Genomic DNA, 27,975 nt, shown 5'->3' with positions numbered 1-27,975 from the left:
CCATTGTGGTACCTGCGCACCTGTCTGTGCAGAGTTGACCTGGGACTGAGTCACCCCTTTGCAGCCAAACAGTAGGAAGTGGGGAGATTTCTCCAGTCGGATATCTAGAATAGATTGAATGAAGTTCACCACTTGATCCCAAAAGAGCGAGATTGTTTGGCAGTGCCAAAATCTGTGTGCTAGGGTCGGTGTGTTCTCACCACACGGGGGGCACACTGCGGGGCCGCTCGGGTTATTCGTGTAGAGGGCTGGTATATAAGCTCTATGGATAAGCTTAAATTTCGTTTTTTTCCATGTTTCTATTAGCACACATTTTCTTATTTGTAAATAACCTTTCAGGATGTTTGGAGCTCGTTCATTCAGTGGGAAGTCATTGCCCCATTTGTCAAATAATCCAAGTTTCCGTGGAGAGAGTATTAGATTGCACCACCAGTTGATTATATATGAGGGAGATGGAATAGGTCTCATGCTGAATCAGGTCGTCCACAACTGTTTTTTTGTAAACTCTTGGTGAGGCTGGAGGAGCAGAACTTGATATAGGACACCACTTGGAGGTAGAAAATCTGGTGAGATTGAGGCAAGGGATATTCTCCAGCAAGGTCTGCGTAGGATTTTATGGACATGTCTTGAACAGGGAGTAGGCCAATTTTAGACCTTTTTGTGCCCAAAGTTGGTATATTGCGTATTCCATAGATTGAGGAAATACCGGATTGCCCAGGAGTGGTAGGTATCGTGAGATTGTAGATGGGACTCCGAGGTGTTTCCTTACCTCTTTCCATGCTATCAGTGTGTCTCAAAAGAGTAGATGGTGTTGGAGGAACGTGGGCAGAGCTTTCAGGGTGCTGTGTAGCACACCAGGCAGGCGCAGCGGATTGGGGCACGTTGGCTTCAAGGGTGTAGTTGGAGAACGAGGAGGATTCGGTGATCCAGTCCAGCCCATAACGTAGGAGACATGCCAAGTTGTAGAGCCTAATATTGGGCAAGCCAGCTCCCCCATTGCTCTTCGGAAAGTGCAGTTTGGCAATGGAGATTCAGGGTCATCTCTTATGCCAAAGGAAAGAGGTTATAGCCCTGTTCAGGGTTCGAACATCAGTATGTTTGAGGAGGATAGGGAGTGTTTGTAGAGGGTAAAGCAGGCGTGGGAAACTAAGCTTTTGACCAGGTGGCACCTTCCGAAAGAACGACAGGGGGAGAGTCATCCACAGTTCAAATTCTTTGGTGATTTTTTCTATAAGAGGAACAAAGTTGAGTTGGTATAATGTCGAGGGGAGTCTGCCAATCTTAATACCCAGGTAAGTGATGTGTTCGAGGTTTAAAAGGGAAAGGGAGGGATGGGTCCCTATGGTCGATAACTGATTAAGTGGGAGGACTTCGCTCTTGTCAAAGTTTATTTTCAACCCTGAGATGATTCTAAAATCTTCTAGGGCAGAGCAAATGATGGGGAGGTTGGTGTGGGGCTGTGACGTGAATAATAAGAGGTCATGCGCAAAGAGGGCAGTTTTGAGCTCCTCTGCTCCCAAGGGTATGCCGTGTATGGGGGCCGAAGTCAGCAGGAATCTGGAAAGTGGTTCTATGGCCATGTTGAACAATAGCGGGGATAGGGGGCAGCCCTGGCGCGTGCCTTAGTAGAGGGGGATGAAGTTAGACATACCCATAGATGTAATTACGCGTGCCGACAGGGAAGCATATAAGGCTTTCAAAAAGTTTAGTATTTTGCCGGAGAAGCCTAGTTTCGTCAGGTTCAGGAACAGCCAGTCCAGATGAATATTAACGAATAACGTCTAATATTAGTCACTATGGCTAGCTGGGTCGAGGGATTGGCCTTAGCATGTTCCAGGACAGCTATGACTTTTCTTATGTTTGCAGTTGCTGACCGTCCCCTGACGAAACCTGCTTGGGAGGGATGAATGAGTGTCGGCAAGGTATTCTGGACGCAATAATTTTGGATACAATTTTTGCGTCGATATTTAGGAGAGATATCGGGCGGTATGAGCCTGGTTGAGTGGGATCTTTGCCCTTCTTTGCCAGAAGTTTTATGTGCACCTGGGATCCCGTGGGGGAGATAGGTACCTTCTTGCCACATGGTGTTATAGAGCTGGGTAAGGGTGGGCAGGATAGTGTCCTTAAAAGTCTTAAATAATTTCAACGTGTATCCGTCTGGGCCCAGAGCTTTGTTGGCTGCCATGTTAACTATGGTTTTAGCTATCTCCTCTGAACTAATGGGAGCATTAATATCGGCCAATTGGGATTCTGTTAGCGAGGGGAGGGAAAGTTTGTCAAGGAAGGCTTGAGCGGAGGTGAGATTTACGGGGTCTCTACTATATAGGTTTTTGTAGTAATTTTCCAAAATGTCACTAATTTCTGTTGGGGAGTGAGTTAATGTTCCAGACCCGTCCCTGAGGGATAGAATGTGTGTAGGTTGGTGGGGACCTCTCATCAATCTAGAGAGCCTTTTGCCTGGCTTGTTTCCAAAACAGTAGAAAGCAGCCGTGTATTTTTAATGTTTGGATTCCTGAACTCATTCCGCCTATTGCTCGAATTGCCTTTTGGCTGAATGCCAGTCGGCAATATGTTCGGGCGAGGTAAAAGGTAGCCAGAAGCGATTGAGCTTTGCGTAAGCGTTCGCTGGCTGCCTGGTAATGTTGCGTAAAGCATTGGGGGCAGAGCGGTTCAACGAGAGAGACAGGGATACTGGGGAGTGGTCAGATATTGCGATGTCGTGGATATCCGTGCGTTGGACGAAACGTACAAGTTCTGGTGTAATGAACAAGTAGCCTAATCTGGCCATAGAGTCCTGTGGGTGGGAATAAAAGGAAAATTCCCTATCGGTGGGGTGACTAAGACGCCAGGAGTCCACTAGGTGTAGTATGGAGATCATGGAGTGCAGAGGCATCTCCCTGATGGGCCGCGCTGATCTAGTGGTGTGGGAATTCTGTCTACGTGATGTTCGGTCCTCGGATGTGTCCATGACATCATTAAAGTCAGCTCTTATGATGTGAGAGGGGTTGGGATTTTGGAGCAGCAACGTCAGGGTATCGCTATTGAAACCAGCCTCTGGGGGTGTTGGGGCATACATGTTGGAGATTTGTACTGTTTGAGATGGCAGTTTAATCGTTACCGAAACTCTTCTGCCTATTTCATCATGTCTGGTGGTTAGGAGTTCACAGAGGAGGTTTTTGTGAAGCAGTATGGCCACTCCGGCCTTGCGGCCCGTGGCCGGAGAGCACACAGCCTCACCGACCCAAAGCTTTCTTAAAAAACGCATGTCGCTCTCTGTGAGGTGGGCCTCCTGCAGAAGAGCGACATCCGCCCCCAATCGCTTTAGATGGCGTAAGATCATCATACTCTTGTTGGGCGATCTAAGGCCTTTCACATTCCACAATATTACTTTTAAGGTGGCCATAATAACTCAGTGTGTGAGAATCGTCGAACAAGGAAATTGTATTTAACCTCCTCACATCCGCGCTACAGCCTATATACGGCTGCAGCGCGGACTCGAATTTTTGGGAGGCCGTTTTTAAACGGCCTCCAGTGACACGCCCCCCCGCGCGCTCCTGCGAGCGCGCAGCGGGGAGAATCTGTGTCGGCCGTGTCCCTTGGACACGGCCGATCACAGATCGTGGTGAATGGCCAATCACAGCGGCCATTCACCACGTGATCAAGCCGTCCAATGAGAGATGATCTCATATGTAAACATATGAGATCATCTCTCATCGCCGGCGCTCCTTCCTCACACAGACACTGCAGTGTGAGGAAGGAGGGGGAGCCGACAGCCGCTGGGGACACATAGACATGTAATCAGGGCACTGATCACCAGTGCCCTGATTACTGAAGGTAAAAAAAAACACACACATTGCCCCCCCATCAGTGCCCACAGTGCCCGCCATCAGTGCCCCCATCAATGCCCACAATCAGTGCCCATAGTGCTGCCAGTCAGTGCCCATCAGTGCCTGCTCATCTAGGCACTGATGAGCACTGACTGGCAGCACTATGGGCACTGAGTGTGGGCACTGATGGTGCTGCCCATCAGTGCTCATCAGTGCCGCCCATCAGTGCCACCCGTCAGTGTCCATCAGTGCCACCCGTTAGTGTCCATCAGTGCCGCCTATCAGTGCCCATCAGTGCCACCCGTCAGTGCCACCTCTCAGTGCCCAGCAGTGCCACCTCTCAGTACCCAGCAGTGCCACCTCTCAGTACCCAGCAGTGCCACCTCTCAGTGCCCAGCAGTGCTGCCTATCAGTGCTCATCAGTGCGGCATATTAGTACCTCCTCATCAGTGCCCATAAGTGCCACCTCATCAGTGCCCATAAGTGCCACCTCATCAGTGCCCATAAGTGCAGCCTATCAGTGCCCATCAGTGCCGCCTCATCAGCACACATCAGTGAGGGAGAAAAATTTATTTTCAAAATTTACTCGCAGAAAATAAGAAAAACTTTTTTTTTTTTCAAAATTTTCTGTCTTTTTTCTTTTTTTTTGTAAAAAATAAAAAACCCAGAGATGATTAAATACCACCAAAAGAAAGCTCTGTTTGTGTGAAAAAAATGATAAAAATTTCATATGGGTACAGTGTAGCATGACCGCGCAATTGTCATTCAAAGTGTGACAGCGCTGAAAGCTGAAAATTGGCCTGGATGGGAAGGGTGTTTAAGTGCACAGAAGGCAAGTGGTTAAGCGTGTATCTCATGGGGTGAGGGACAAGTTGTGTATAGAGCGCTGGATGTAGTGGGAGGGGAAGAAAGGGGACAGGTTGATGCCAGTACCGGGGCATGTTGTTGCCCATAGGAGAGTAAATCAGGGGTGGGGTTCCCCGTGGGGGGAATACGCTACCTAAGGACTTTGCTTTTTTTCTCTATGTATTAGCATGTATGCATTAGCGTGGTCCCACAACCCAAGTGCCTGTGCTGTTACCCTGTAATGAGGTGCGCTCCGAAGGGCAAGGAGTCCGTGCGCTGCTCATAGTGCACGGAGACCAGGCTCTGAAGTCAAACATGCTATAACCCCAAAAGTAAAGAAATATGAACATTCAATGTAATGCAAAACATTACAACAAACGAGTAGGTGAGTGGATATCCTCAGGGAGTAGTTCTATTGCATTTGTTAGGAACTCAAGATAGGTGTAGTTGACTAACCTGGCCACATAGGAGGAAAGCATACCTCAAAAATAGGGGTACCAGGAACAGTCTCTCAGAGCAGGGTTTTGCTTCCATGGTTCAAGTGATGGCTCTGCGTGTGGGGGGAGCGCCGTATCTGACTTTTTTTGGTGGTTTCTTTGGTGGCCGTTAGTTGCGCCTTGCGGGACAATGATGCCTTCCTGTCTGGGGAAAAGGAGTCATCCATTGGCACAGAAAGTGAAGAGAGGTAGTGCTCCGCATCTGATGGTGTATGGAATGAGAGGCGTTCCCTTTCGGGTGAAGTGACGTGGAGTATAGCCGGTTACGCTAGGGTAAACTTCATGTATTGTTGGAAAAGGGATGAGCATACTTGGAAGAAAGCCTTGCGCTTCCTGGAGACTTCTGCGGAGTAATCTGCAAAGAGTAGAATGGAATGGTAATAAACAGCGCATACTCAGACTGGTCTGAGGTAGTAAGCGGGGTGCCCCAGGGCTCAGTCCTGGGACCAACCTTGTTCAATTTATTCATAAACAGCATTGAGGACGGGATCAGTAGTTCGTTATCAGTTTTTGCAGATGACACAAAATTGGCCAGGGCAATAACTGCACAGCATGAAGCAGATATCCTACAGAATGACCTGGACAAAATAACGGAGTGGGCAACGACATGGCAAATGAGGTTTAATGTGGAGAAGTGTAAGGTTTTGCACTTGGGGACTAAAAACATAAAAACACAATACACGTTAGGAGGGGAACCCTTGGGGGAATCAAAAATGGAGAAGGATCTGGGAGTCTTGGTTGATGATAGATTAGGCAACAGCATGCAATATCAAGCGGCTGCTGCCAAAGCCAGCAGATTATTAGCATGCATAAAAAAAGGGATGTATTCCAGAGATAAGACTATAATCCTTCTACTTTATAAAACTCTGGTCCGACCGCATCTGGAGTATTCTGTCCAGTTCTGGTCGCCAGTCCTCAGGAGGGATGTGTTGGAGCTGGAGAGAGTCCAGAGAAGGGCAACTAAACTGATTAGGGGCTTGGAGGACCTTGACTATGAAGAGCGTTTGCAATCGCTCGATTTATTCTCCCTGGAGAAGAGACGTCTGAGGGGGGACATGATAGCAATTTATAAATATCTTAATGGGGATCCCAGCTTAGAAAAAAAGCTGTTCATTCGAAGGGATTGCATGAGGACTCGAGGACATACAATGCGATTAGAGGAGAAGCATTTTAACCTCAGGCAACGAGGGGGGTTCTTTACTGTTAGGGCTATAAGATTGTGGAATTCTCTACCACAAGAGGTGGTTTCTGCGGGAAGTATGGTGGCTTTCAAAAGACTCTTAGACTTACATCTCAAGGATCAGAACATTAAGGGCTATGTGAGATGATTACAGCCACACACACCTACACAGGTTGAACTGGATGGACTATTGTCTTTATTCAACCACACCTACTATGTAACTATGAATATCCATTGACTTGGAGGGTGCGTTGCTTCCTGAATTTCAGCAAAATAGCATTCTTGTCTGCGTAGTTCAGATATCTGGCAATTATGGGTCTTGGGTTCTTCCGAGACTCGTTTGGGGCCCCCACCCTATGAGCCCTTTCCACTATACATGGGGAGTTCATACCCAGGGCTTTAGGGATGATTTTGGTGCATAAGGTGTGGATCGCTTTTACCTGAACTGTTTCCGGTGTTCCGATGATCTGGAGGTTGTTCCTCCTGGATTTGTTTTCCAGGTCCTCAATTTTATCCTGTAATGCCTGGAGGGCTTTATCATGGTGGTTTAAATCCCTGCTATTGAGCAGGGTTTCTTCTTCCAAGGATGAAATCCTCTGCTCAGCCTCCTGTATTTAATGCTTGTGTGAGGAGAGCTCCTTGTGCAACTGTGACAGGCTCTGAGTGATGGCTGCTTCAATAGCTGACTTAATCGTGGGAGATAGGATATTATCCACAGCCTCAGCTATCTTGAGGTAGGCAGGGTCAGAGTGATCCACTCCCAGGGCACCGGATAGTATTGGAGGTTAAGTGGGCTTCGAGAGTGGGAGAGAGAAGTGGTCGCTCGCCCCCTCCTCTCACTGCACCATATTGGGTGCTGCGTGTGGAGCGGTGGCAGCCTCTGTCTGCTCTGTGCTGGTGACAGGCTGTGATCGCTGGCGATCCAGAAAGCGATCCATCACACTCACCCAGTGCACAGGGTGTATGGGGTACACTCAGGAGTCCTCCGGACAACCTCCGGTGTCGGATTTTTAGTCAGATCAGCGGCGGGTGCAGCGGGACCTCAGAGGCTCACTCCTCCTGCATGAGCGTCGGAACTGGAAGTCCGTGCTGTGTTTATTTATTTTATTTTTTGCAAAATATTTTATTAAGATAAAAGCGTACAAACATCAGTAAAATACAGGCATAACAGAACATTTATGCATAAATAAAATGGAGGAAAAACAGAGCTAACACATGACAACTGTCCAGCTTGATATATGTGGAGAATCAGTGGGGACCTAAAGCGTACAAAGGTGGCAGGAGCAAAAACATTTTTTGAAAAGAAAAATAATCAACATAACAACCAACAAGCACTAGATCAATTATGAAGACCAAGTGTCCAAGAACAGAGCCAAGCCCAAATGTCCTACCAAGCCAAGAAGAAAGATAAAGGGAAGGCTCAGAGGAGCGAAAAAACCCCATGTGGAGAACACCTGTACGGTCTGGGTAGGTCCCATAACCTGGATGCATAGCACCCAGGGATGGGAGTGGGAGTTGTCAGTAAGGTAGCTACCAGGCTACTGATGTGTAAAGGCGTGTTGGGTGTTTGCCAATCGGGCCCGCCCGGAGGCAAATATGCACCCAGCAGAAACATAGATGAAAAGGACTAGGGAGGGAAGGGCAGGTAGGAGGGAAGGGGAAGAGAAGGGAAAAAGAGAGAGGGGGGAGAGAGAGGAGGGATAGAGAAAAAAAAGGGGGGGAATGGGGGAGTGCAAGACAGGCCACATGGAATAATAGAGGGCCGAGGCAGATCCTAGGAGAAGAGGTCAAATTTGGTTAGTACAACCATAGACAGAGAGCCCAAGGGCCCCTCAAAGACGAGCAAATTCAGGCGTTGAGGTATAGTGAATCCAGCAAGCCCATTTTTTGTGATACTTGGAAGGAGTGTCCCTCACGATATAAATAAGTTCTTCTATCTCAGCCACTTTCTTAACGCGTAAGAGCCATTGTTTGGAGGGGGTTTGTGTGGATGTCCAAAGCGCGGGGATACATTGCCTAGCCGCGTTTACCATGAGTATCATGAGGGACTTCGAGTACGTTCTGCTGGAAGTAGGGGAATGATGTAGGAGGTATTGGGCTGGCGTGAAAGCTAAATCATATGTGGTCACCTGCGTGACAATCCGGGGTACTTCTTGCTAAAAGGAAGATAAGCGTGGGCAGGACCATAGGATGTGCAAGAGCGTACCAGGCTCAGTCAAACATCTCCAACAAATCGGCGAGGCAGAGGGGTAAAGTTTGTGCAACAGTGTGGGATTGTGATACCAAGGGGATACTATTTTGTATCCACTTTCTTGTGTAGTAACGTTTAGGGAGCATTTGTGGTTATTGGTGAAGATATTAGTTACATATAGTAGGTGAGGTTGAATAAAGACAATAGTCCATCCAGTTCAACCTGTGTAGGTGTGTGTGGCTGTAATCATCTCGCATACCCCTGAATGTTCTGATCCTTGAGATGTACATCTAGTAGTCTTTTGAAAGCCACCATACTACCTGCAGAAACCACCTCTTGTGGTAGAGAATTCCACAATCTTGTAGCCCTAACAGTTAAGAACCCCCCACGTTGCCTGAGGTTAAAACGCTTCTCCTCTAATCGCATTGTATGCCCCCGAGTCCTCATGCAATCCCTTCGACTGAACAGCTTTTTTTATAAGCCTAGATCCCCATTGAGATATTTAAAAATTGCTTTCATGTCCCCCCTCAGGCGTCTTCTCCAGGGAGAATAAATCAAGCGACTGCAGACGCTCCTCATAATCAAGGTCCTCCAATCCCCCAATTAGTTTAGTTGCCCTTCTCTGGACCCTCTCCAGCTCCAACACATTCCTTCTGAGGACTGGTGACCAGAACTGGACAGAATACTCCAGATGAGGTCGGACCAGAGTTTTATAAAGTGGAAGGATTATAGTCATATCTCTGGAATACATCCCTTTCTTTATGCATGCTAATATTCTGCTAGCCTTGGCAGCTGCCGCCTGACATTGCATGCTGTTGCCTAGTCTATCATCAAACAAGACTCCCAGATCCTTCTCCATTTTTGATTCTCCCAAGGGTTCCCCTCCTAACGTGTATTGTGCTTTTATGTTTCTAGTCCCCAAGTGCAAAACCTTACATTTCTCCACGTTAAACCTCATTTGCCATGTCGTTGCCCACTCCGTTATTTTGTCCAGGGCATTCTGTAGGATATCTGCTTCATGCTGTGCTGTTATTGCCCTGCCTAATTTTGTGTCATCTGCAAAAACTGATATTGAACTACTGATCCCGTCCTCAATGCTGTTTATGAATAAATTGAACAAGGTTGGTCCAAGGACTGAGCCTTGGGGGACCCCGCTTACTACCTCAGACCAGTCTGAGTATGCGCTGTTTATTACCACCCTTTGGACACGCCCTTTTAGCCATTCCTCTTGAGAGAGTGAGATAGCAAGCTCCGCTTCCCACAGTTCGCAACGTTTGAGTTTATGTTGATCAGGTCTGTCCAATAAAAGGGAGTGAATAGTGGAAATAAGCTTACGGAGCGGGCCTTCCTGTTGACAGACAGTCGAACGGTGTAGTGGATGACAGAGGGACATTTGTGGGCAAGAGATTTAAGAAACTGCGTGAGCAGTAGGTAGGACCAATGGGGTATGGGGGGTTTACCCGCCCTCTCAGCCACGGAGGAGGCAGAGAGCACCGAGTCATTCCCCCACAAATGGTGGACGCGCAATTGGTCGAGGGACCAGTTGGCGGCCAAATAGTTACGATGCATACCTGGCGGGAAGTCCGGATTGAACCTAACCGGGGTCATTGGGCCTGGAATCGCGGAAACGTTCAGTTTTGCACACATCGATCAAAAAACACGTAGAGAGGAGCCAATTAGGGGGTGGAGCTTAATTGTGATAGGGACATGGGTATCCACGATCCAAGGTAAGGAGCGGAGAACTAAAGAGGTAAAAACCCCTTCGATGGTCACCCAGTCTTTATGAGATGTGTGCACGTTCCAGTCCACTATTCTAGTGAGGTGACAGGCAGGCATAGTAGTTACCGATGTCCGGGAGTCCAATCCCCCCCTTGTGTTTGGGAATTGTCAGGTGGTCATATGAGATGCACGGCTGTTTGTCCTGCCTTTTTGTGGCAATATTGATGCATTTGTAAAGTTTAAAAAAGGACGGTGGGAGCAAAATGGGGATTGTCTGGAGAATGTAAAGTAGACGTGGCAAGATGTTCATCTTCAGTATAGCTACCCTAGCAAACCAGGAGAACATAAGTTTGGTCCAGGATTGCAGGTCTTTTGAAATTTGGCCGATGGGCGGGGGGAAATTACGGTCGTATAGATGTTGGGAGATTGGATGGGATTTTAATCCCCAGGTAAGTGATCAAATCCAAATTCCAAGTGAAGCGGAAATTTGCTTGACAGCGTATTACATCTTGTGGGGGCAGGGTAACATTTAGAGCAAAGGATTTAGAAAAGTTAATCTTAAAGTTGGAAAGGGAAGCGTAATCATCAAATAATTTCAGAAGTGTAGGGAGGGTCGTGACCGGTCTGAGAGAAACAATAGGAGGTCGTCTGCGTAAGCAGCAACCTTGTAAGTTCTGTCAGCGAACTTGACCCCGTGTATTGTGTCATTATGCCGAATGCTGTGTAGGAAAGGTTCTAGGGTTAGAACAAAAATCAGGGGCGACAGGGGACATCCCTGTTTTGGTACCGTTGGAGATACCGAAGGCATTCGATAGGGTGTCGTTTACCCGGACCCGGGCCTGCGGTTTAGCATATAGAGACAGAATGAAGCTAAGAATGCGGGGCCCAGACCCCAGGCGGAGAGCGTAGCCGACATGTATTCCCACAAGACCCTATCGAATGCCTTCTCGGCGTCCAAGGAAAGCAAGAACCCCTTCTGTTTGGTGACCGAGAGGACATGATGTAGATTAAGTGCTTTGATGGTGTTATCCCTGGCCTCATGGCCAGGGATAAAACCGACTTGGTCGTTGTGGATGCCTTTGGAGAGGAGAGGAAGCAATCTATTAGCCATTATCTTCGCGAAAAGCTTGATGTCCACATTGAGCAACGAAATCAGCCAGTAATTAGCTGGGGATGTGGGATCCTTACCCTCCTTCGTGATCACTACAATGTGGGCCTCAAGCATACGAGAAGACAAGGGATTTTCGGGCTAGATGGAATTGAAGGCTGCCAAAAATGGGGGAATAAGGAGATTGGGGAAGGATTTATAATACACCACCGATAGACCATCAGGGCCAGGGCTTTTGTTTGGTTGCATTTGTTTAAGAGCCTTTTCCCATTCCAATTGGGAGATTGGAACGTCTAGCTCACTCCGAAAGTCAGGAGATATAGTGTAGGGCATGTTAGAAGCCAAGAAGTTAGAGATAGCTTGAGATCTGGAGGGACCAGAAGGGGGGCGGGGATGAGCAGAATCTAGATTGTATAATTTCCTATAAAAGTTTTCAAATTCCGCGGCGATGTCTCTATTATTGGACACCGGCGATCCAGATGCCGAGCGAAAAGAATGAACCACTGTTTTAGCCTTCTTTTGTCGGAGAGCCGTCGCGAGGAGTCGACCATTCTTATTAGCATGTTCATAAAAAAGCTTCTGCGACAAAAGGAAGCAACGCTTGGTTTTCCTGTCTAGTTCCTCCGCAAGTTGTGCATGTGTGGCATTGAGAGTGGCCAGGGTGTCTTGTGCAAGGGTTTGCTTATGAGCGAGTTCAAGGGTACGGATGCGTGTCAGGAGATCGGAGATGAGGGCTTCCCTTTGCTTTCGAACGGCAGCCGAGAGTTCTATAAATTTGCCCTTGACCACGCATTTGTGGGCTTCCCACTGAGTAAGAGCGGAGGTGTCGGGGGTAGCATTAAGTGCAAAATAGTCTTTCAGGGTAGATTGTATATCAGCCAATCTAACTTTGTCAACAGGGAGGCATCTAAGCTCCAAACTCGGTCTCTAGAAATAGAAAGTGGGAAGGAAAGGTCCAGTAATGGGGTTATGGTCCGAGATTGCGGATGGTTCTATAGAGGCCGCGCTTAGCAAGGCTAGAGCAGTTTGGGACAAAAAGATAATCGATTCTCGAGTATTTGTCGTGGAGTGGAGAAAAGTAAAATCTTTCTCCCCTACGTGGAGCGTCCGCCACAAGTCGTGTAGCTGAAGGTCACAGAGGCACAATTTGATTTGTTTAAGAGCACGGTATGGGAGGCAGGAGGAACCAGATGAGGTGTCGAGAAGTGGTTCCAGAGGGACATTAAAGTCACCTCCGAGGGCCAAAGTGCCTCTTTGGTAAGGAAGCAATTCCCCTACCACGGATCTGAAGAAGGAGAACCATGACGTTTTAGGACTGTAAACATTAGCAAGGGTAAGCTGAACGTGTTTGAGGGAGCCCCGTAGGAACAAATAGTGGCCTTGAGCGTCCGCCATTGAATCGGAAATGGTCAGCGGGATCGATTTGGCTATGAGGATGGATACCCCCTTAGTCTAGGATACCGCTGAGGTAGCGTGATATGATTGCGTGTAGTATCTGTTGGTACATCGTGGGATGGCATCAGAGCAGAAGTGCGTCTCTTGCAAGAACAACACATCCGCTCTAAGCCTGTGCATGTGCGAAATAATTTTTTACCTTTTTTGGGGTGTGTTCAGACCCCTAGCATTCAAAGAAACAATCTTTAAGCGTAAGTCAAGCGGTTGAAGATTAGGTGCGGCCATAGTGCGGCGTTTAGATGAAAGGGGGGACGAGGAGAAAAAAAAAGGGGGGGTGAAGGATGGGGGGAAAGTGGTGAGGAGAAGGGAGGAAGGAGAGAGGAGAGGATAGATTAGGACGGGTTTCCAAGTAACGGGGGGGTTAGGGCTTGTAATGGATACAAATTTCCATGGGTATCAACAGGCCTGCTGGGATATCCAAATGGGGAAGGGAGGAGTGGAAGTTGGAGAGAGTCGGACAAAAGGTCGTAGACACCGTCCGGTGGTGGGCGTGGAAGGAGGCAACCAATTCGTGGGTCACTTCTCTAAAAACCTGCGAGGTAAGCCCATTGTGTGAATGATTGTGAGAGAGCACGGAGAAGAGGTAGGGTCTAGTAGGAGGTTCACGAGAGGGCAAGAGAATATTTGAGGGAGCGCCGCTACAAGGCGAGTCAAAGAGTCATGGGGGTAAGGGGAAAGAGTCTCAGGAGAAGTTCAGAGGCTTATACTTGACGTCCAGCTAGGTGGAGATCTCCAGGTCAGTCAAGGTGAGCTGCGAAGAAAGATAGTGTAAACTGGCCAGAAGAATGTGTGGGAAGCAACATAATGCAGGCAGAGAGGAGGTCGAGTAGCTTAAGGTCTAGACAAGGGCAAAGTGTGGCAGGGGGTAGGGTACCCCCCCCTTTGTGCAAAAACACCAAAAAATTAAAAAATATTTTTTTTTTTTTAAAGTGACCAAAACTGCTTTAGGAACATATTAAGCAAATGCATATTGCAGTGCATTCCTATGGGAAATAAATTTAGAAGAGACAAAGCCAAACCTGGCTGGCTAAACCGTAGCGTTAAAAAACTTATTAGGGGTAAAAAATTGGCCTTCAAGAAATATAAATCAGAGGGCACAGTATTGGCTTTCGACCAATACAAGGAGGCAAATAAGAAGAGTAAACACTAAATCAAGATGGCTAAAATAAACTTTGAGAGACAAATAGCAGAGGATAGTAAAAAAAAAAAACCCAAAGAAATTCTTTAAATATATCAACAGCAAAAAAACTAGGGCAGAGCATATTGCACACATAATTAACGATGATGGGAGGATGGTTACAGAGGACACTGAAAAAGCAACCGTGCTGAATGCTTTTTTCTCGTCAGTATTTACACAGGAAAAGGAGGGGTACACTGACCATGACTGTATGGTTAGTAGTAATACACAGGACTTGCCACTATGGCTAACAGAGGGTGAAATCAGGGAAAGGCTGGATAAACTTAACACAAACAAATCACCAGGCCCGGATGGCGTACATCCGAGAGTACTCAAGGAACTCAGTAAGGTTATATCTAGACCACTGTTCCTGATCTTTGCTGACAGTATTAGGACAGGAGATGTACCAGGGGAGTGGAGGAAAGCAAATGTGATTCCGATATTCAAAAAGGGTCAGAGGCATACACCGGGAAATTATAGGCCTGTCAGTCTGACATCAGTAGTATGTAAACTTCTGGAGGGGATGATAAGGGACTATATCGTAGAGTTTGCTAAAGACAACAGCATCATCAGCAGTAACCAGCACGGGTTTACAAATGGGCGTTCTTGTCAAACCAATCTCTCAACATTCTACGAGGAGGTGAGCTGTGAGCTAGATAGGGGCAGACCAGTGGATGTGGTGTACTTAGATTTCGCTAAGGCGTTTGATACAGTTCCCCATAAGCGCTTAATTTATAAAATAAGGTCTGCAGGTATCGACAGCAGGGTCTGCTCTTGGATACGGAACTGGCTAAAAGGGCGTGTCCAAAGGGTAGTAATAAACAGCGCATACTCAGACTGGTCTGAGGTAGTAAGCGGGGTCCCCCAAGGCTCAGTCCTGGGACCAACCTTGTTCAATTTATTCATAAACAGCATTGAGGATGGGATCAGTAGTTCAATATCAGTTTTTGCAGATGACACAAAATTGGGCAGGGCAATAACTGCACAGCATGAAGCAGATATCCTAAAGGATGACCTGGACAAAATAACGGAGTGGGCAACGACTTGGCAAATGAGGTTTAATGTGGAGAAGTGTAAGGTTTTGCACTTGGGGACTAGAAACATAATAGCACAATACACATTAGGATGGGAACCCTTGGGGGAATCAAAAATGGAGAAAGATCTGGGAGTCTTGGTTGATGATAGACTAGGCAACAGCATGCAATGTCAAGCAGCAGCTGCCAAGGCCAGCAGAATATTAGCATGCATAAAGAAAGGGATGTATTCCAGAGATAAGTCTATAATCCTTCCACTTTATAAAACTCTGGTCCGACCGCATCTGGAGTATTCTGTCCAGTTCTGGTTACCAGTCCTCAGTAGGGATGTGTTGGAGCTGGAGAGAGTCCAGCGAAGGGCAACTAAACTAATTAGGGGATTGGAGGACCTTAATTATGAAGAGCGTCTGCAATCGCTAGATTTATTCTCCCTGGAGAAGAGACGCCTAAGGGGGGACATGATAGCAATTTTTAAATATCTCAATGGGGATCTCAGCTTAGAAAAAAAGCTGTTCAGTCGAAGGGATTGCATGAGGACTCGGGGGCATACAATGCGATTAGAGGAGAAGCGTTTTAACCTCAGGCAACGTGGGGGTTTTTTTACGGTTAGGGCTACAAGATTGTGGAATTCTCTACCACAAGAGGTGGTTTCTGCGGGTAGTATGGTGGCTTTCAAAAGACTATTAGACGTATATCTCAAGGATCAGAACATACAGGGGTATGTGAGATGATTGCAGCCACACACACCTACACAGGTTGAACTGGATGGACTGTTGTCTTTATTCAACCTCACCTACTATGTAACTATGTAAAACCCTGCTATGCAGCTGAGATCAAACAAAACAACAGTGAGGTTGAGGGGAAAAAAAACCTCAGTGAACAAGGCAAATAACATTGGCAGAGATGCAAGAAGATAAATTCAGCGAGTCATGTTACTGGATCAAGCAACCTAATTAGTATCTGACATGGAACAGGATTATATAACCAAGCACGGCCAGAGATTAGGGCAACATCTACATGAAAAAATATATAAGTGCAAAAATACGGAAAAACATATAGTCTCCAACCATATAATATAGAACACTCATCAAGCCAGGTACACATGACGTCAGTGACCGGAGCCGCAGTGCCCTCAAGGGGCCAGTCGCAACAGAAGGCACATAGGGCATCGGTGACTGGGGCCGAAGTGTACCGGAGGAGTCTGTGGCACCAATGGTCCATACAGGGCGCACAGGCAAGCAGAGAAGGGGTCCCCCCCCCCATGGCAGATCTCAGCAACTAATGCCCATGGGATCACGGGAAAAGGGGGAGGCAAGAGGACTACCCCACAGCTGCAAACCAAGTAAGCAGGAAGGTAAGTTGGGTGGCATTCAAATCACAATGGATAAATACAATCTGTGAACGAGAGGAGTAGGGAAGAACAGAAAGAAGAGGATGAAGGAGAAACTGGGAGCCCCCAGCAAAAGGAAGGAGGACAGGAGAGGGAGGCAGAAAGAAAAGGTAAGGAGGAGAAAGGGCAAGAGTGACAGCTAGAGACATTGGAAACACTCCAGTCTTACCCTCTACCTGTATCAAGGAGTATAATCGTGGATTTGCATAGAATGGATATCAAAGCTGAGTGGAAGTCCTGTGCATGCGGATAGGGGAAGAAAGGAGGGTCAGATGTAGCAGTGGTAAATAGGTGCAAGTCCAAAGGCAGCCATAGTCCTGAAGCAGACAGTTCCAGTATCGTGCAAGGAAGCCAGCGTATCGAGCGGAGAGGACAAGGGGGGAGCGGAGATGGGGAGGATTGCAACACAGGGGAAATCAGGCATTCGTGGAGAGGGTGCGAGGGTGGGGGCATAAGGGGCACAAAGTCTAGGGGGAGAGGGTGCACAGTTCCGCTGTTAGTGGAAGGGGAGAGAAAAAGATGGCAGAAGGTTCACCTGTTGCAGAGGAGGGTAGGAGCTGAAGAATCGTAGTTCCAAAAGCAGGTAAGGAGTGCAGCAGGGTTGCGGATGATAGGGGTCCTCTGAAGGTCTTTGAGGAGGCAGAAAGGAGACTCGGGTCCAGGGAGCAGCAGCAGTTCGTACCAGTTCAGGAACCCTGGCGAGAGTGCAGAGAGGTGAGACTGTATCGGAGCAGTTCAGATCCAGTGAACAAACACAAACAAACTTTGCATCTCAGAGCAGAAGCAGAGCGGTGTCAAGCGAGGGTATCTATGGAGTGTGTCGCGCTCACCGATGGGCAGGCGAGGCCGTCGGACTGCCATTGCGGGGGGCTCCTTCTCCTCTGCCGGGGGGTGAAGAGGGTCGGTGGGATCGGCGTCGGCCAAGGACAAAGTTTTCTGCCATTTGGATGCCATCCATGGAAGATCTATGCAGTGGAGAGATGCGAAATTCACTATACCAAACTGGGTAGATTGACAGGTGGGATACCAAGGGTGGCACAGAAGTGGTCTAGGTCTTCCGGGACTCGCAGAAGCGCAGTGCGACCCTGCAAAGTTGCAGAGAGGCCAAACAGGAACGTCCATCTGTAAACTATGGCCTGAGAGCGAAGTTCTTCCAAGAGAGGGGGAAGTTCCCTTCTTCTTTGCAGCGTTATGGCGGAGAGGTCTTGATAGAGCTTGATGTCGGCCCCCTGGAAAGTGATGTGCTGCTGCAGCCTGGAGTTTCTTAGGACATCCTCGTTCAGCTGAAAACTTGACAGGCAGCACACCACGTCCCTAGGGGGACAATTTTCCCGGCCTCTGGGGCGCAAGGCTCTGTAGATGCGTTCGAACACCACCGGGGCCTCAGGGGGTCTACCCAGCAATTCATTGCAGATCGTGGAGACAGTTTGTGGCAGGTTTTGATGTTCAATGCTCTCAGGCACCCCCCGACTCTTAGATTTCTCCGGCGGCCCCTGTTATCGAGATCCTTAACGAGCCTGTTGAGGTCCTGTAGGAGAACAGGATGGGATTCAGCGACTTGGTGTATATGTCCCAGGGATGCATCATGGCGGCCGGTGACATGCTCGACCTCCTCCACCCTCGACGTCATGGACTGGAAGTCACTGCGGAGTTCTGCTATGGCCGCCGCCATAGCAGATGTGATGTCTGCTGAGACGAGCTGTAAATCAGCCATGGAGAGTGCCGGGGGTAGTCTTGGAGGATCCGGAGCAGGTAAGGAGGCCCCCAGGCAAGAGGAATGCCTGTTCGGGGAGCATGAGCGGGTAGCTTGAGAGGGTGAGGGGGAAGGAGAAGGCCGCTGTATCCGAAAGATGTCGGGGATGTTACGGCTCTCAGCTGAGTCTCCATCTCCCGCGGGGACCCCACTCGGGTGGCAGAAGCGCTTCTGGATGTGCTTCCCATAGTGAAGGATTACTCCGGGAAATAGGGCTGTGTATAAGGTAAAGTCAGACCTCGTGTTGCAGGAGCTCAGAGTCAAACGGCCATCATGGATCGGGACCAACCCATGCCCCTGCTGTGTTTTTTATGTGCGGTTAGCTTATTTATCTCATGTTATTTTTCGTGTATGCAAATTATGTATCAATAAAATGTACTACTTTTTTATCCTTTTGTTTGCATGCCTATAAAGTCCCAACCCCTTAGGGGAATCCTTTTCTTGAACTGGATGGACTGATGCCTTTTTTCAACCTCACTAACTATGTATGCAACTGTCTGGGGATCTCGTCCGAAAGGTTCCTAAAGAGCACCGTCTTAGCATTGGTGGCCATATTTACACAAGGCACTGTGTATATTAGGAGTAACATTTTTGGTCCAAAATGGTTGAACCTGTGGGCAAGACCGCCACACGATACATGGTACCCCATATATCATAGGGAAGAGGAATCTGAGGGAAGTTTTATGATTTTAGATGGGACTATGTACCAAAGAGATAGTACTTTAGAAATTGCCTCAGTGAGCATAAAATACACTGCTCAAAAAAATTACTTTTAATTTCAGAGAATAGCATCAAGTAAAATAAACTCCTGGGATATTGATCTGGTCAGTTAAGTAGTAGAGGGGGTTAAACAGTTTCAGGTGCTTTGGTGTTAAACTAACAGGTGCACTAGATGGGTAACAATTAGACAACCTCCAAAACAGGAGTGGTTTCGCAGGTTGAGGCTACTGACATTTTTTTTCCCTACTCCTCTTTTCTGACTGTATTTTACTAGTTTTGCATTTGGATAGGGTCAGTTTTACTACTGGTAGCATGAGGCGATACCTGGTCTCTATAGAGGTTGAAGACAGTCCAACTCCTCCAGTATGGCACATCAATACGTGCAATTGCCAGAATGTTTACTGTGTCTCCCAGCACAGTCTCAAGAGCATGGAGGAGATTCCAGGAGACAGACAGTTACTCTAGTAGAGCAGGACAGGGCCCTAGAAGGTCCTTAACCCATCAGCCGGACCACTATCTGCTCCTTTGTGCAAGGAGGAACAGGATGAGCACTGCCATAGCCCTACAAAATGCGTCTGACCAAACAATCAGAAACAGACTTTATGAGGGTGGCCTGAGGGCCCGACGTCCTCTAGCGGGCCCTGTGCTCATTACCTGGCACCGTGGAGCTTGAATGGCATTTGCCATTGAACACCAGAATTGGCAGGTCTGCCACTGGTGCCCTTTGCTTTTCACAGATGAGAGCAGGTTGTGACAGATGTGAAAGGGTCTGGAGAAGCCGTAGAGAATGTTATGTTGCATCAAGAGCCCCTTGATGATCGTACTACAGGAAGTGCTCTGCTGTGACTAGTCGCGCCGCTGCTATGCCTGTTACAGCGGCGGGACCTATGTAAGTGGCTGCTCTGCTTTTATATTTTAATTTTAATAAATTGAGTTGTTTTAAACTTACTACCTGGACCTTATCTGTCCCACTCCTATGTGAACAAATGACTTGTGAGCTGTATGATCACTATGAGGAGAGGAAGTGGAGCTGGCTTGGGATTCCTAGGACGGGTTGCTTATCAGCTGATCTAGGGGTGACTTCACTGTGGAAGGAGGATTACTGTGCTGCCTATCCCATCACTATATGCTGGCTGAGAGCTTGGAGCTGGTGAGTGTTCATTGCTTGGGGGAAGCAGGTAGCTTCTGTGTATCAGCACTTTCACCAGTTATATCAATCTCCCACCACGGGTGTGATCCTCCCCTTCTGACAATGTTTATCTGATTGTAGCAGAATCATGCTATTTTGCTTTTTTCATGCTCTACAAGTGACGGACTGCTGGAGTATCGTTTCATTTTTATGGTTCTCTGCATAATGCTCTATCTACACTGCTGAACAACTGTATACAACTTTTTACTGTGAACAGTTTCTAAAGCGAAGTGACACTTCCTTTGGGCGCTGCAAATCCCTTTATCTTCTATACACCAGAACTGTGTCTATATGTTTTGCAAGCTGCCTTGAGCAAGGAGATCCTGCACTGCGTCCCGGAGATCCTTCAAACGATCCGGAGACAGGCGAAGATTTGACTGAAAGAACCTGTCCGCCGGCCAGGCCCAAAATTCGATGTTGTACCCGGAACTGATCAGTTCATAAACCCATTTGTCTTAAAGGAAGTCCAGGGTTCCTGAAAGAAGCGCAGACATCTCCCCACCCCAGAAAATTGTGAGGGTGCCCCGTAATGCTGAAGAGGACTTGTCCGCAGAACAGGACTGGCTGGTCTTGGTCTTGCCTGACCATGGCTTCTTAGCCACTCCAGAAGCTCTGAACGGCTTACCCTTTTCTTGCGCCCCTGAGGCACGAAAAAAATGTCTGTCTATGAGTGGTGAAGGAAGGCCCCCGCTTACTAGGGGGTGCCTTACCTTTGGAGGATTGAGGAAGAAGAGTACTATTCCCACCAGTCAGACCGTTGATCAACTCATCCAGTGAGTCTCCAAATAATCGCTAACCAAGGAAAGGAAGATCTGTTAAGGCCTTCTTGGAAGCCTGGCCTGCCGACCAGCTTTTCAGCCACACCATGCATCTTATGGCAATCCCCACAGCCGAAACTCTGGCCTGAATCAGAGGACCCCCACCAATGACAGTGAAGGCAGCACCCGTTTTCGGCTACTAACCTTATTCATCACAAAATCAACCTTGGTCACCAGGCTTTCCAGTGCTGCTGAAATCGTGGCCAGAGACTGCAATCTGGAAGGTCCGGTATTCGCACTAAGGGGGTCTGAGAGTGAAACCGCTGCCTGGGACTCCATAATTCGTTCAAAAGAAAACAGGAGTGCTGTCTATTTAAGAGCGCTGAGCACGTTCCCCACCGCCGATCACCGCGGTATGCGGAGTCCCCCTTAAATATATGCAGATAGAGTGCCAAGGGATATGCCCACAGAGACCCCAGTACTTTACCACCTCTCTGAGAAACCTCCTGAGCCGATCTGGACAGCAGGAAAGTGAAAGCCACAGGATATGACATCAGCCTGGATAGCATGTGAAAGGGCTAGCTGTCTGTGTAGCTCCAGAGGCTACACAAAAATGGCTGCCAACGAAAATCAACGGGAAGCACAGGGAAAATGGCTGCACCATGCAAGTCAATGGGGAAAAATTCTCCTATGCCCACTACAAGACCCAGCAGGAAAAGGTACTATTTTCAACCCCCCCCCCCCACCCCGGTGAAAGCTGCAATAAGGGCAGGGCACAGGGCCAGGTATCCTGACAGGCCAGGGGGATCTTTTAGGAAGTACTAGGTCCTATCATTGCCAGGAGTGGGCCCACGTCCCCCCAAAGACCACTAAGGGATATGGGGGGGCTGCATTTACTCACCATACCATGGACCAGGTGGGCTCCGCTACGGACAGACCACTTCCCACCCGAAGTGGGGGTGCTGCCAGCTGAGAGGTACGCTGTGACTCAGGGCGTTCTAGGTCGCTGCGTCCCAGTGAGACATCCACTCGAAGGCTCGTCCCCATCTAAAACGGGGCTAATGCGGGACTATAACCTGCTCATGCTCGTAGGCCAGGCTGGGAGACCTTAAGGATCTAGATCATCCAGTGTAAAACCTCAGCTGGCAATTACTTGTAGTTCACACTAACTAGCAGAAGTGAGTAAAGAAAATAAAACAAAATAGTCTCAAAAGAATAAAAAACAGACAGAAGTCCCAGCAGGAAACCTAGGTCCTACTCTTTCACTAGGCAGAAACAAACTTGTATGCTAGAGCAGGGTGTGTGTGTGGGGTTAAGCCTATAGGGACAGCCCCCATAGGCATGGGGAACGGTTTTATTCCTGCCTAGTACTACTCCTGTAGGGGGCATCATAACCCAATGGTATAAGAAGCATAAGAGCTGTGTCTGTCAATAGACGATAGAGAAGCGATGTGAATACTTTCTGAATGCACTGTATATTTTAAGCAATTTTTCATTTTTATGGTTTCACTTTAATCATCATTAAAATCACTGCACCTTAAAAAAGATCTTTTAAAATATATATTTTTGCATCGCTACATGTCCCCAGGGCAGTAACCGGGTCCCCATACCCTTTGGGAGACTTTTGATTTTTCAGGTTCAGGTCCCATAGACTTTAATAGGGGTCACAGTTCTGGTGCGAACCAAACAGGCAGAGGGGTGTGTTCGGCCCAACTCTATTCATCAGGTTTACCTCACCTATGACCTATAAAATGTCCTATCTTATACAAGTCATTATTTATCCACCAACAGAATTGTTAAGGGGATTGGCGAGGAAGAAACAGTGGGTTAGTAAAAAGGACAGCCACAGGCGCGTGGATATTATAAAGAGTGAGTTTTACAAGCCACATCCCAGAGAAAGTGTGATAATGTGGTGCTCATGAGGTCTCTATTGTCCTTAGGGCAAAGCCATAAAAGGAGATCAATCAGATGTGGAGCATCAATCAGATGTGTGCCTCAAGCATAATTCAGTTAGGTCTGACTATCTGGGTTACCTGCGGAGTTTGTTTTATCTACAAACAGTATCAGCATAGACAGTTTCTTGGCACAGTTGAGCTAACCCTTTAATTTACTTTTATTATAAGCCAACCCAGTGACATTGGCTAAAGGCATAAGAACTTTAAGTGCATGTCTCACCAACCCCTGAGATATTTTGCTTTAAATTGGTCCATTACCAGTTAAATACCTTTGTGAAACATTTTAAAATTCTACACAATACAAGCATAGATATTGCAGTAACCGTGTACAATTGAAGAAAAAAAATAATAATAAATCTTACCTTTCCTCTGGACATTCTTCCAGGTATTTCTCTACCCTTCTGTAGAGTGGATACAGTCCTTCAATGTCCAACATGTCTAGCATCTGGGTCTGGAGGGTCTTGTATAAAATACAGCCTTTAGGTAATCCTGTGGTCTCTGCTTTGTGTTTACCTGTTAAACAGCATTCAATCTCCTCAGTATACAAAATACCTTATTAATATATACATACCCAGTATACACACACAACACCGTCGAGATGTTACAAAATGGTTTTAAAGTTAAATCATTTTTAGTGCATCTTTTTATTAAATTTCATCCATTAGGGTAAAATATGTACCACCACCATCCCCCCAAACACTTACAGATCCACCACTGTGCCAAATCCAGCAGCACTGCTCTCTCTTCTTACTCTCACATGGTGGGACATGCTGAGAACAGTGGGAGCCATGGACTACTGCTGCTGTCAGCAAAATCCTGTGAGGAGGGAGCAGGGGTGGGAGCGTGCCCATGTCACCTTTATCTATGGATGCACACAACCCTGATGAGGCGCATGCCCACATGGGTGTCCCATAGCACTTGGAGAAGTGAAGAGTGCTGGCAGGAAACTGCTAAGGAGAAGGTAAGGGACCACTGTGTACAATATCACTGCACAGAGCAAGTACATTTAGAGCTCTTATTTTAGGGAAAAATGTAATTTAGAACTACTTTAACTGGATACAACAGAGACGTGGAATGTCTCCCTATATTGTATGGTGTTTTTGCTCTTAAAGCTTGTTTACATTAACCACTTGCCGACTGCCTAACGCCGATCTACGTCGGCAGTCAGCCCCTCACAGGCAAACGGACGTAGGGCTGCGTCGCTTGCTTGTGAGGGTCTAGGGAGCGAGCGCGCGCCCCCGGAGGCATGCTCCCGCGTGGTCACGGACCCCCCCGCGCGTGTGACCGGCGGACCCGATGTCCGCCGGTCACTCTGCGATCGGCGGGGGAGAGGGAGAAAGTCAGCCGGCTTGTGTAAACAAGCTGCCTTTCATTCTCCCCTGTGTATGGAGGATGATCATACGGTTCTACTATGTAGAACCGTTGATCACTCTCCATACATCTGAAACCACAGCCAATCACAGTAGAAAGCACGCCCCTAGGGACACACACAGCCCCTCCCTTTCAAAAAAGTTAACCCCTTCACTGCCAGTGTATTTTTACAGTAACAGTGCATATGTATAGCACTGATTACTGTAGAAATGTCACTGGTAACCCCACAAGTGTCAAAAATGTCAGTCAAGGGTCCGATCTGTCCGCCGCAATGTCGCAGTACCGCAAAAAAAAAAAATCGCAGATCGCCGCCATTACGCGTTAAAAAAAAACAACAAAAATGACAAAAATCTTTCCCTTTGTTAGTAAACGCGATAACTTTTGCACAAACCAATCAAAATACGCTTTTTGCGATTTTTTTTACCAAACATAGGTAGCATAAAACAAATTGGCCGAAAATGTTAAAAAATTGTGATTTTTACATTTTTTTGGGGGGGAATTTCATGTAAAGAAATGTGAAAAATATTGCTATTTTTGCAAAATTTACGCTATTTTTTTGTTTATAGCGCGTGATCAAAAAATCGCACAGGTGATCAAATACCACCAAAAGAAAGCTCTGTTTGTGGGGAAAAAAGGACGCCAAATTCGTTTAGGTGGTTAACCCACACAGAAAAACAAGCAATTTTCTTGTGTGGCCTGATGTCCATTCTGTAATGGGCAGTGGGGGCGGTGCCTTGCACTTGTACAACACAGGGGAGCAGGGTCTGGGGGGTGAGCTGCACGGTGTTTGTCAACAGATGCACACAGTGTGGCTCGGGATCGAGCCTGCACAAGTACCCCCCCCAGCAAGCAGATTGCTAGGAGGGTACTCAGAAGACAAGGGGAGGCAGGAAGATTCAGGGGTGTCAGTAGGGGACCCCCTAAAAGGAGAATTGGGGCTGCTCTGTGCAAAACCATAGCACAGAGCAGGTAAGTGTAGCATATTTGTTAAATAAAAAAAATCTTTACAATCACTTTAATAAAAAGGAAAATGTTGACAGTAAAAATAAACTTCTTTCTAAGGGCCAGTTCAAACTGGTCCGACATACATTCCAACTTTGAGAGCACAAGTCGCATGACATGTCAAAATCAACGGTTCCCTACGAGAGCCTTCGTAACCGGTCAGACTTTGAAAAAGCTTCCTGCACTATTTTGGTCTGACTTGGCCAGGATTTCAGCCAATTGATTTGAATGTAAGTCACATCCAAGTCGGATCATAATCTTAACTGATTCGACTTTTAGCACGCCAACAAAAACGATAATGGAGCGGACAACAATTGGAGCAAGCATCGGGAGGAGGATCTTTTTATTGGGTTAGCGGCGGTAGAAGACGAGGGAGAAGACATCAGGGAGAAGTGAGCACCGGGGAGAGAAGACATCAGGGAAAAGACTGGAGGAAGAAAACCGCAAGACAGTGGTGGCAGAACCGGAGAAATAAGACACCTTGGGAGGTACGACGGGGGACACTCTACATTTTTAATAAAGGACTTGTCAAAAACTGTCTTGTTAGAGGGGGGCGGGATCTGGGGGCCTCTTTGTTAATGGTAGCTTCGAGATTCCAAAAAGCCCCCTACCCACAGACCCCCACAACCACTGCCCAAGGGTTGTCAAGAAGAGGCCCTTGTCCCCATCACTATGGGGACTAGGTACTTTGGGGTGGGGGCATAGAGCCTCTCTGCCCCAAAGCACCCATCCCCTTTATATTGAGGGAATGTGGCCTGGCATGGTCCAGGGGGGGGTGCTTGCTTGTCACCCCCCTCCTTCTGGACTTGCATGCTCAGATAAGGGTTTGGTATGGATTTTGGAGGGGACCTTAGGCTAGGTTCACACCTGTGTGGGTGGTGCCACTGTGGGACCCGCACAAATTCCTACAGCTGCAACCAACTAAACAGCAAAACACGGGACCCGTGGGCAGGTGCCATTAATTCTAATGGCATGCTACCCACACTGGAAATCGCACCCGCACTGGGAACCTTGGTTCCCGTGCAGGCTGCAAATTCAAAACTAGTGCAGGGACTTCTTTCCTGCATGTTGCGAGGCAGGGCGGCCTATTCAAATTAACGGGCTCTCATGCCTGTGCAAACCGCTGCCCGCACGGTTACACAGGTGTGACCTAGCCTTACTTTGTTAACGCATTAATGTGAATTGCCCTTTGGCGAAAGCGCAATAAGACCTTTTATGATTTAAAGGTCAGCTAAATTTAGCGAGTCATTCCAAATTAAGGGGAAACAAGGTTAAAGCACCTGGACCATCTTGGTTACAGCACAGTTTACAGTATGTTTGCAATGGTTGATTAGTGGCTGCTATTCAATACTGTACTGTGTGGCTGAATAGTTTCTACTGTATACAGCACTGAGATGTACCCTAGTTATTTACACAATCATTTTTAATATTCATCACGTCAAATGTAGACATAGCACAGCAGCTTCAAGGAGGTTTTCCACCTGAACTTCCCCCTTTGGTGAGAACGGTGCACGCTCTTTTGGATGGTTGTAGCCCGGGTTTACATTCCTGGTTTGGATGCTGCAATATTCATAAGATGAGTGTTCTACCGAAGTTCCTTTTCCTCTTTCAAACGTTACCAACCTCTATCCCCTTACCCTTCTTCAAACAAGTCAATGCTCTTTTTACCAAATTCATTTGGGCCAGTAAACGCCCTAGGCTCAGTAGAAAGCTTTTGACCTTACCTAAATTTTGAGGCGGTGTTGCTATTCTGGACTCTACCAAATATTACTATGCAGCTCACCTGAGCAGACTAATTGATTGCTGTACACATGGTCAGTTAAATTGTGGACGTCTATAGAACAGTAGCCTTATTCTATTAGGCAGAGCACCCTGGTGTTACGAGGTCCTCCCTAACTCCCTCAAGTCTCACCCTCTCATAGGTCCAACTGTTCAAATTTGCAACAGGATTTTCCGCAACCCTGATGTTTCCTTCAATTGCTCCCCGCTATTCCCCATATTGGAAAATTTGGATTTACCCCCAGGTTGCGAGCTGGGGATGTTCCCCTCAATGGAACGGGATGCTCTCAAGCCTCCCATTTTTTCGAAATAAAGACATGGCCTTCATTCCATCATTTGACTGACCCTCAGGGGAGATACAAGCTGAACTCTTGGCAAGCACTTCAACTCCAACACTTTAATTCTCTGGGTCCGTCATCCCCTTTTTTCTGTTGAAAGATGATTTTCGAGGACTACTGCTCAACCACTGGCCCTCTCCCGCACACCATCTTCAATATGTATTCCTTAATCATTGTCCCATCAGAACATGAGGTCACCTCTCATGAAATAAAAAAAGGAAAATAAGGGGGGAGGGGTGGGGGAATACATAAGAAAACCGCATTTGCCTATTGGTAAGAGTCTGCGCTACCACCACTATTGAAAAAAGTCTCAAGAGGTGTTAATAGTTTATATTTTGTTATCCAAGGATTCCAATGGTGTTGAAATGAACTTCTGAATCCATTTGCTTTCGCGAATGCATATAGTGGGGATCGAAAGTTTGGGCATCCCAGGTAAAAATTTGCATTAATGTGCATAAAGAAGCTAAGGAAAGATGGAAAAATCTCCAAAAGGCATCAAATTACAGATTAGACATTCTTATAATATGTCAACAAAAGTTAAATTTTATTTCCATCATTTACACTTTTAAAATAACAGAAAACAAAAAAATGGTGTCTGCAAAAGTTTGGGCACCCTGCAGAGTTAATATCTTGTACTGCCCCCTTTGGCAAGTATCGCAGCTTGTAAACGTTTTTTGTAGCCAGTC

The 27,975-nt window shown here is 47.3% G+C and overlaps 1 protein-coding gene across 1 annotated transcript in view; it reads right to left on the bottom strand.

The window, feature by feature from the left end:
• Positions 1-27,975, bottom strand: part of IPPK (inositol-pentakisphosphate 2-kinase) — a 957,415-nt gene that overhangs the window by 342,853 nt on the left and 586,587 nt on the right. Inside the window, exon 10 of the mRNA XM_082265219.1 lies at positions 23,162-23,312. Within this exon, the coding sequence (XP_082121345.1) occupies positions 23,162-23,312 (151 nt within the window). The remainder of the gene's footprint in view (positions 1-23,161; positions 23,313-27,975) is intronic.

The sequence above is a fragment of the Pelophylax lessonae genome (assembly GCF_965119305.1).
Source record: "Pelophylax lessonae genome assembly, chromosome: 8".
NCBI classification, from domain to species: Eukaryota; Metazoa; Chordata; class Amphibia; order Anura; family Ranidae; genus Pelophylax; species Pelophylax lessonae.
The sequence above is the reverse complement of the archived record's forward strand: the minus strand, read 5'-3'. Positions and strand labels throughout refer to the sequence as shown.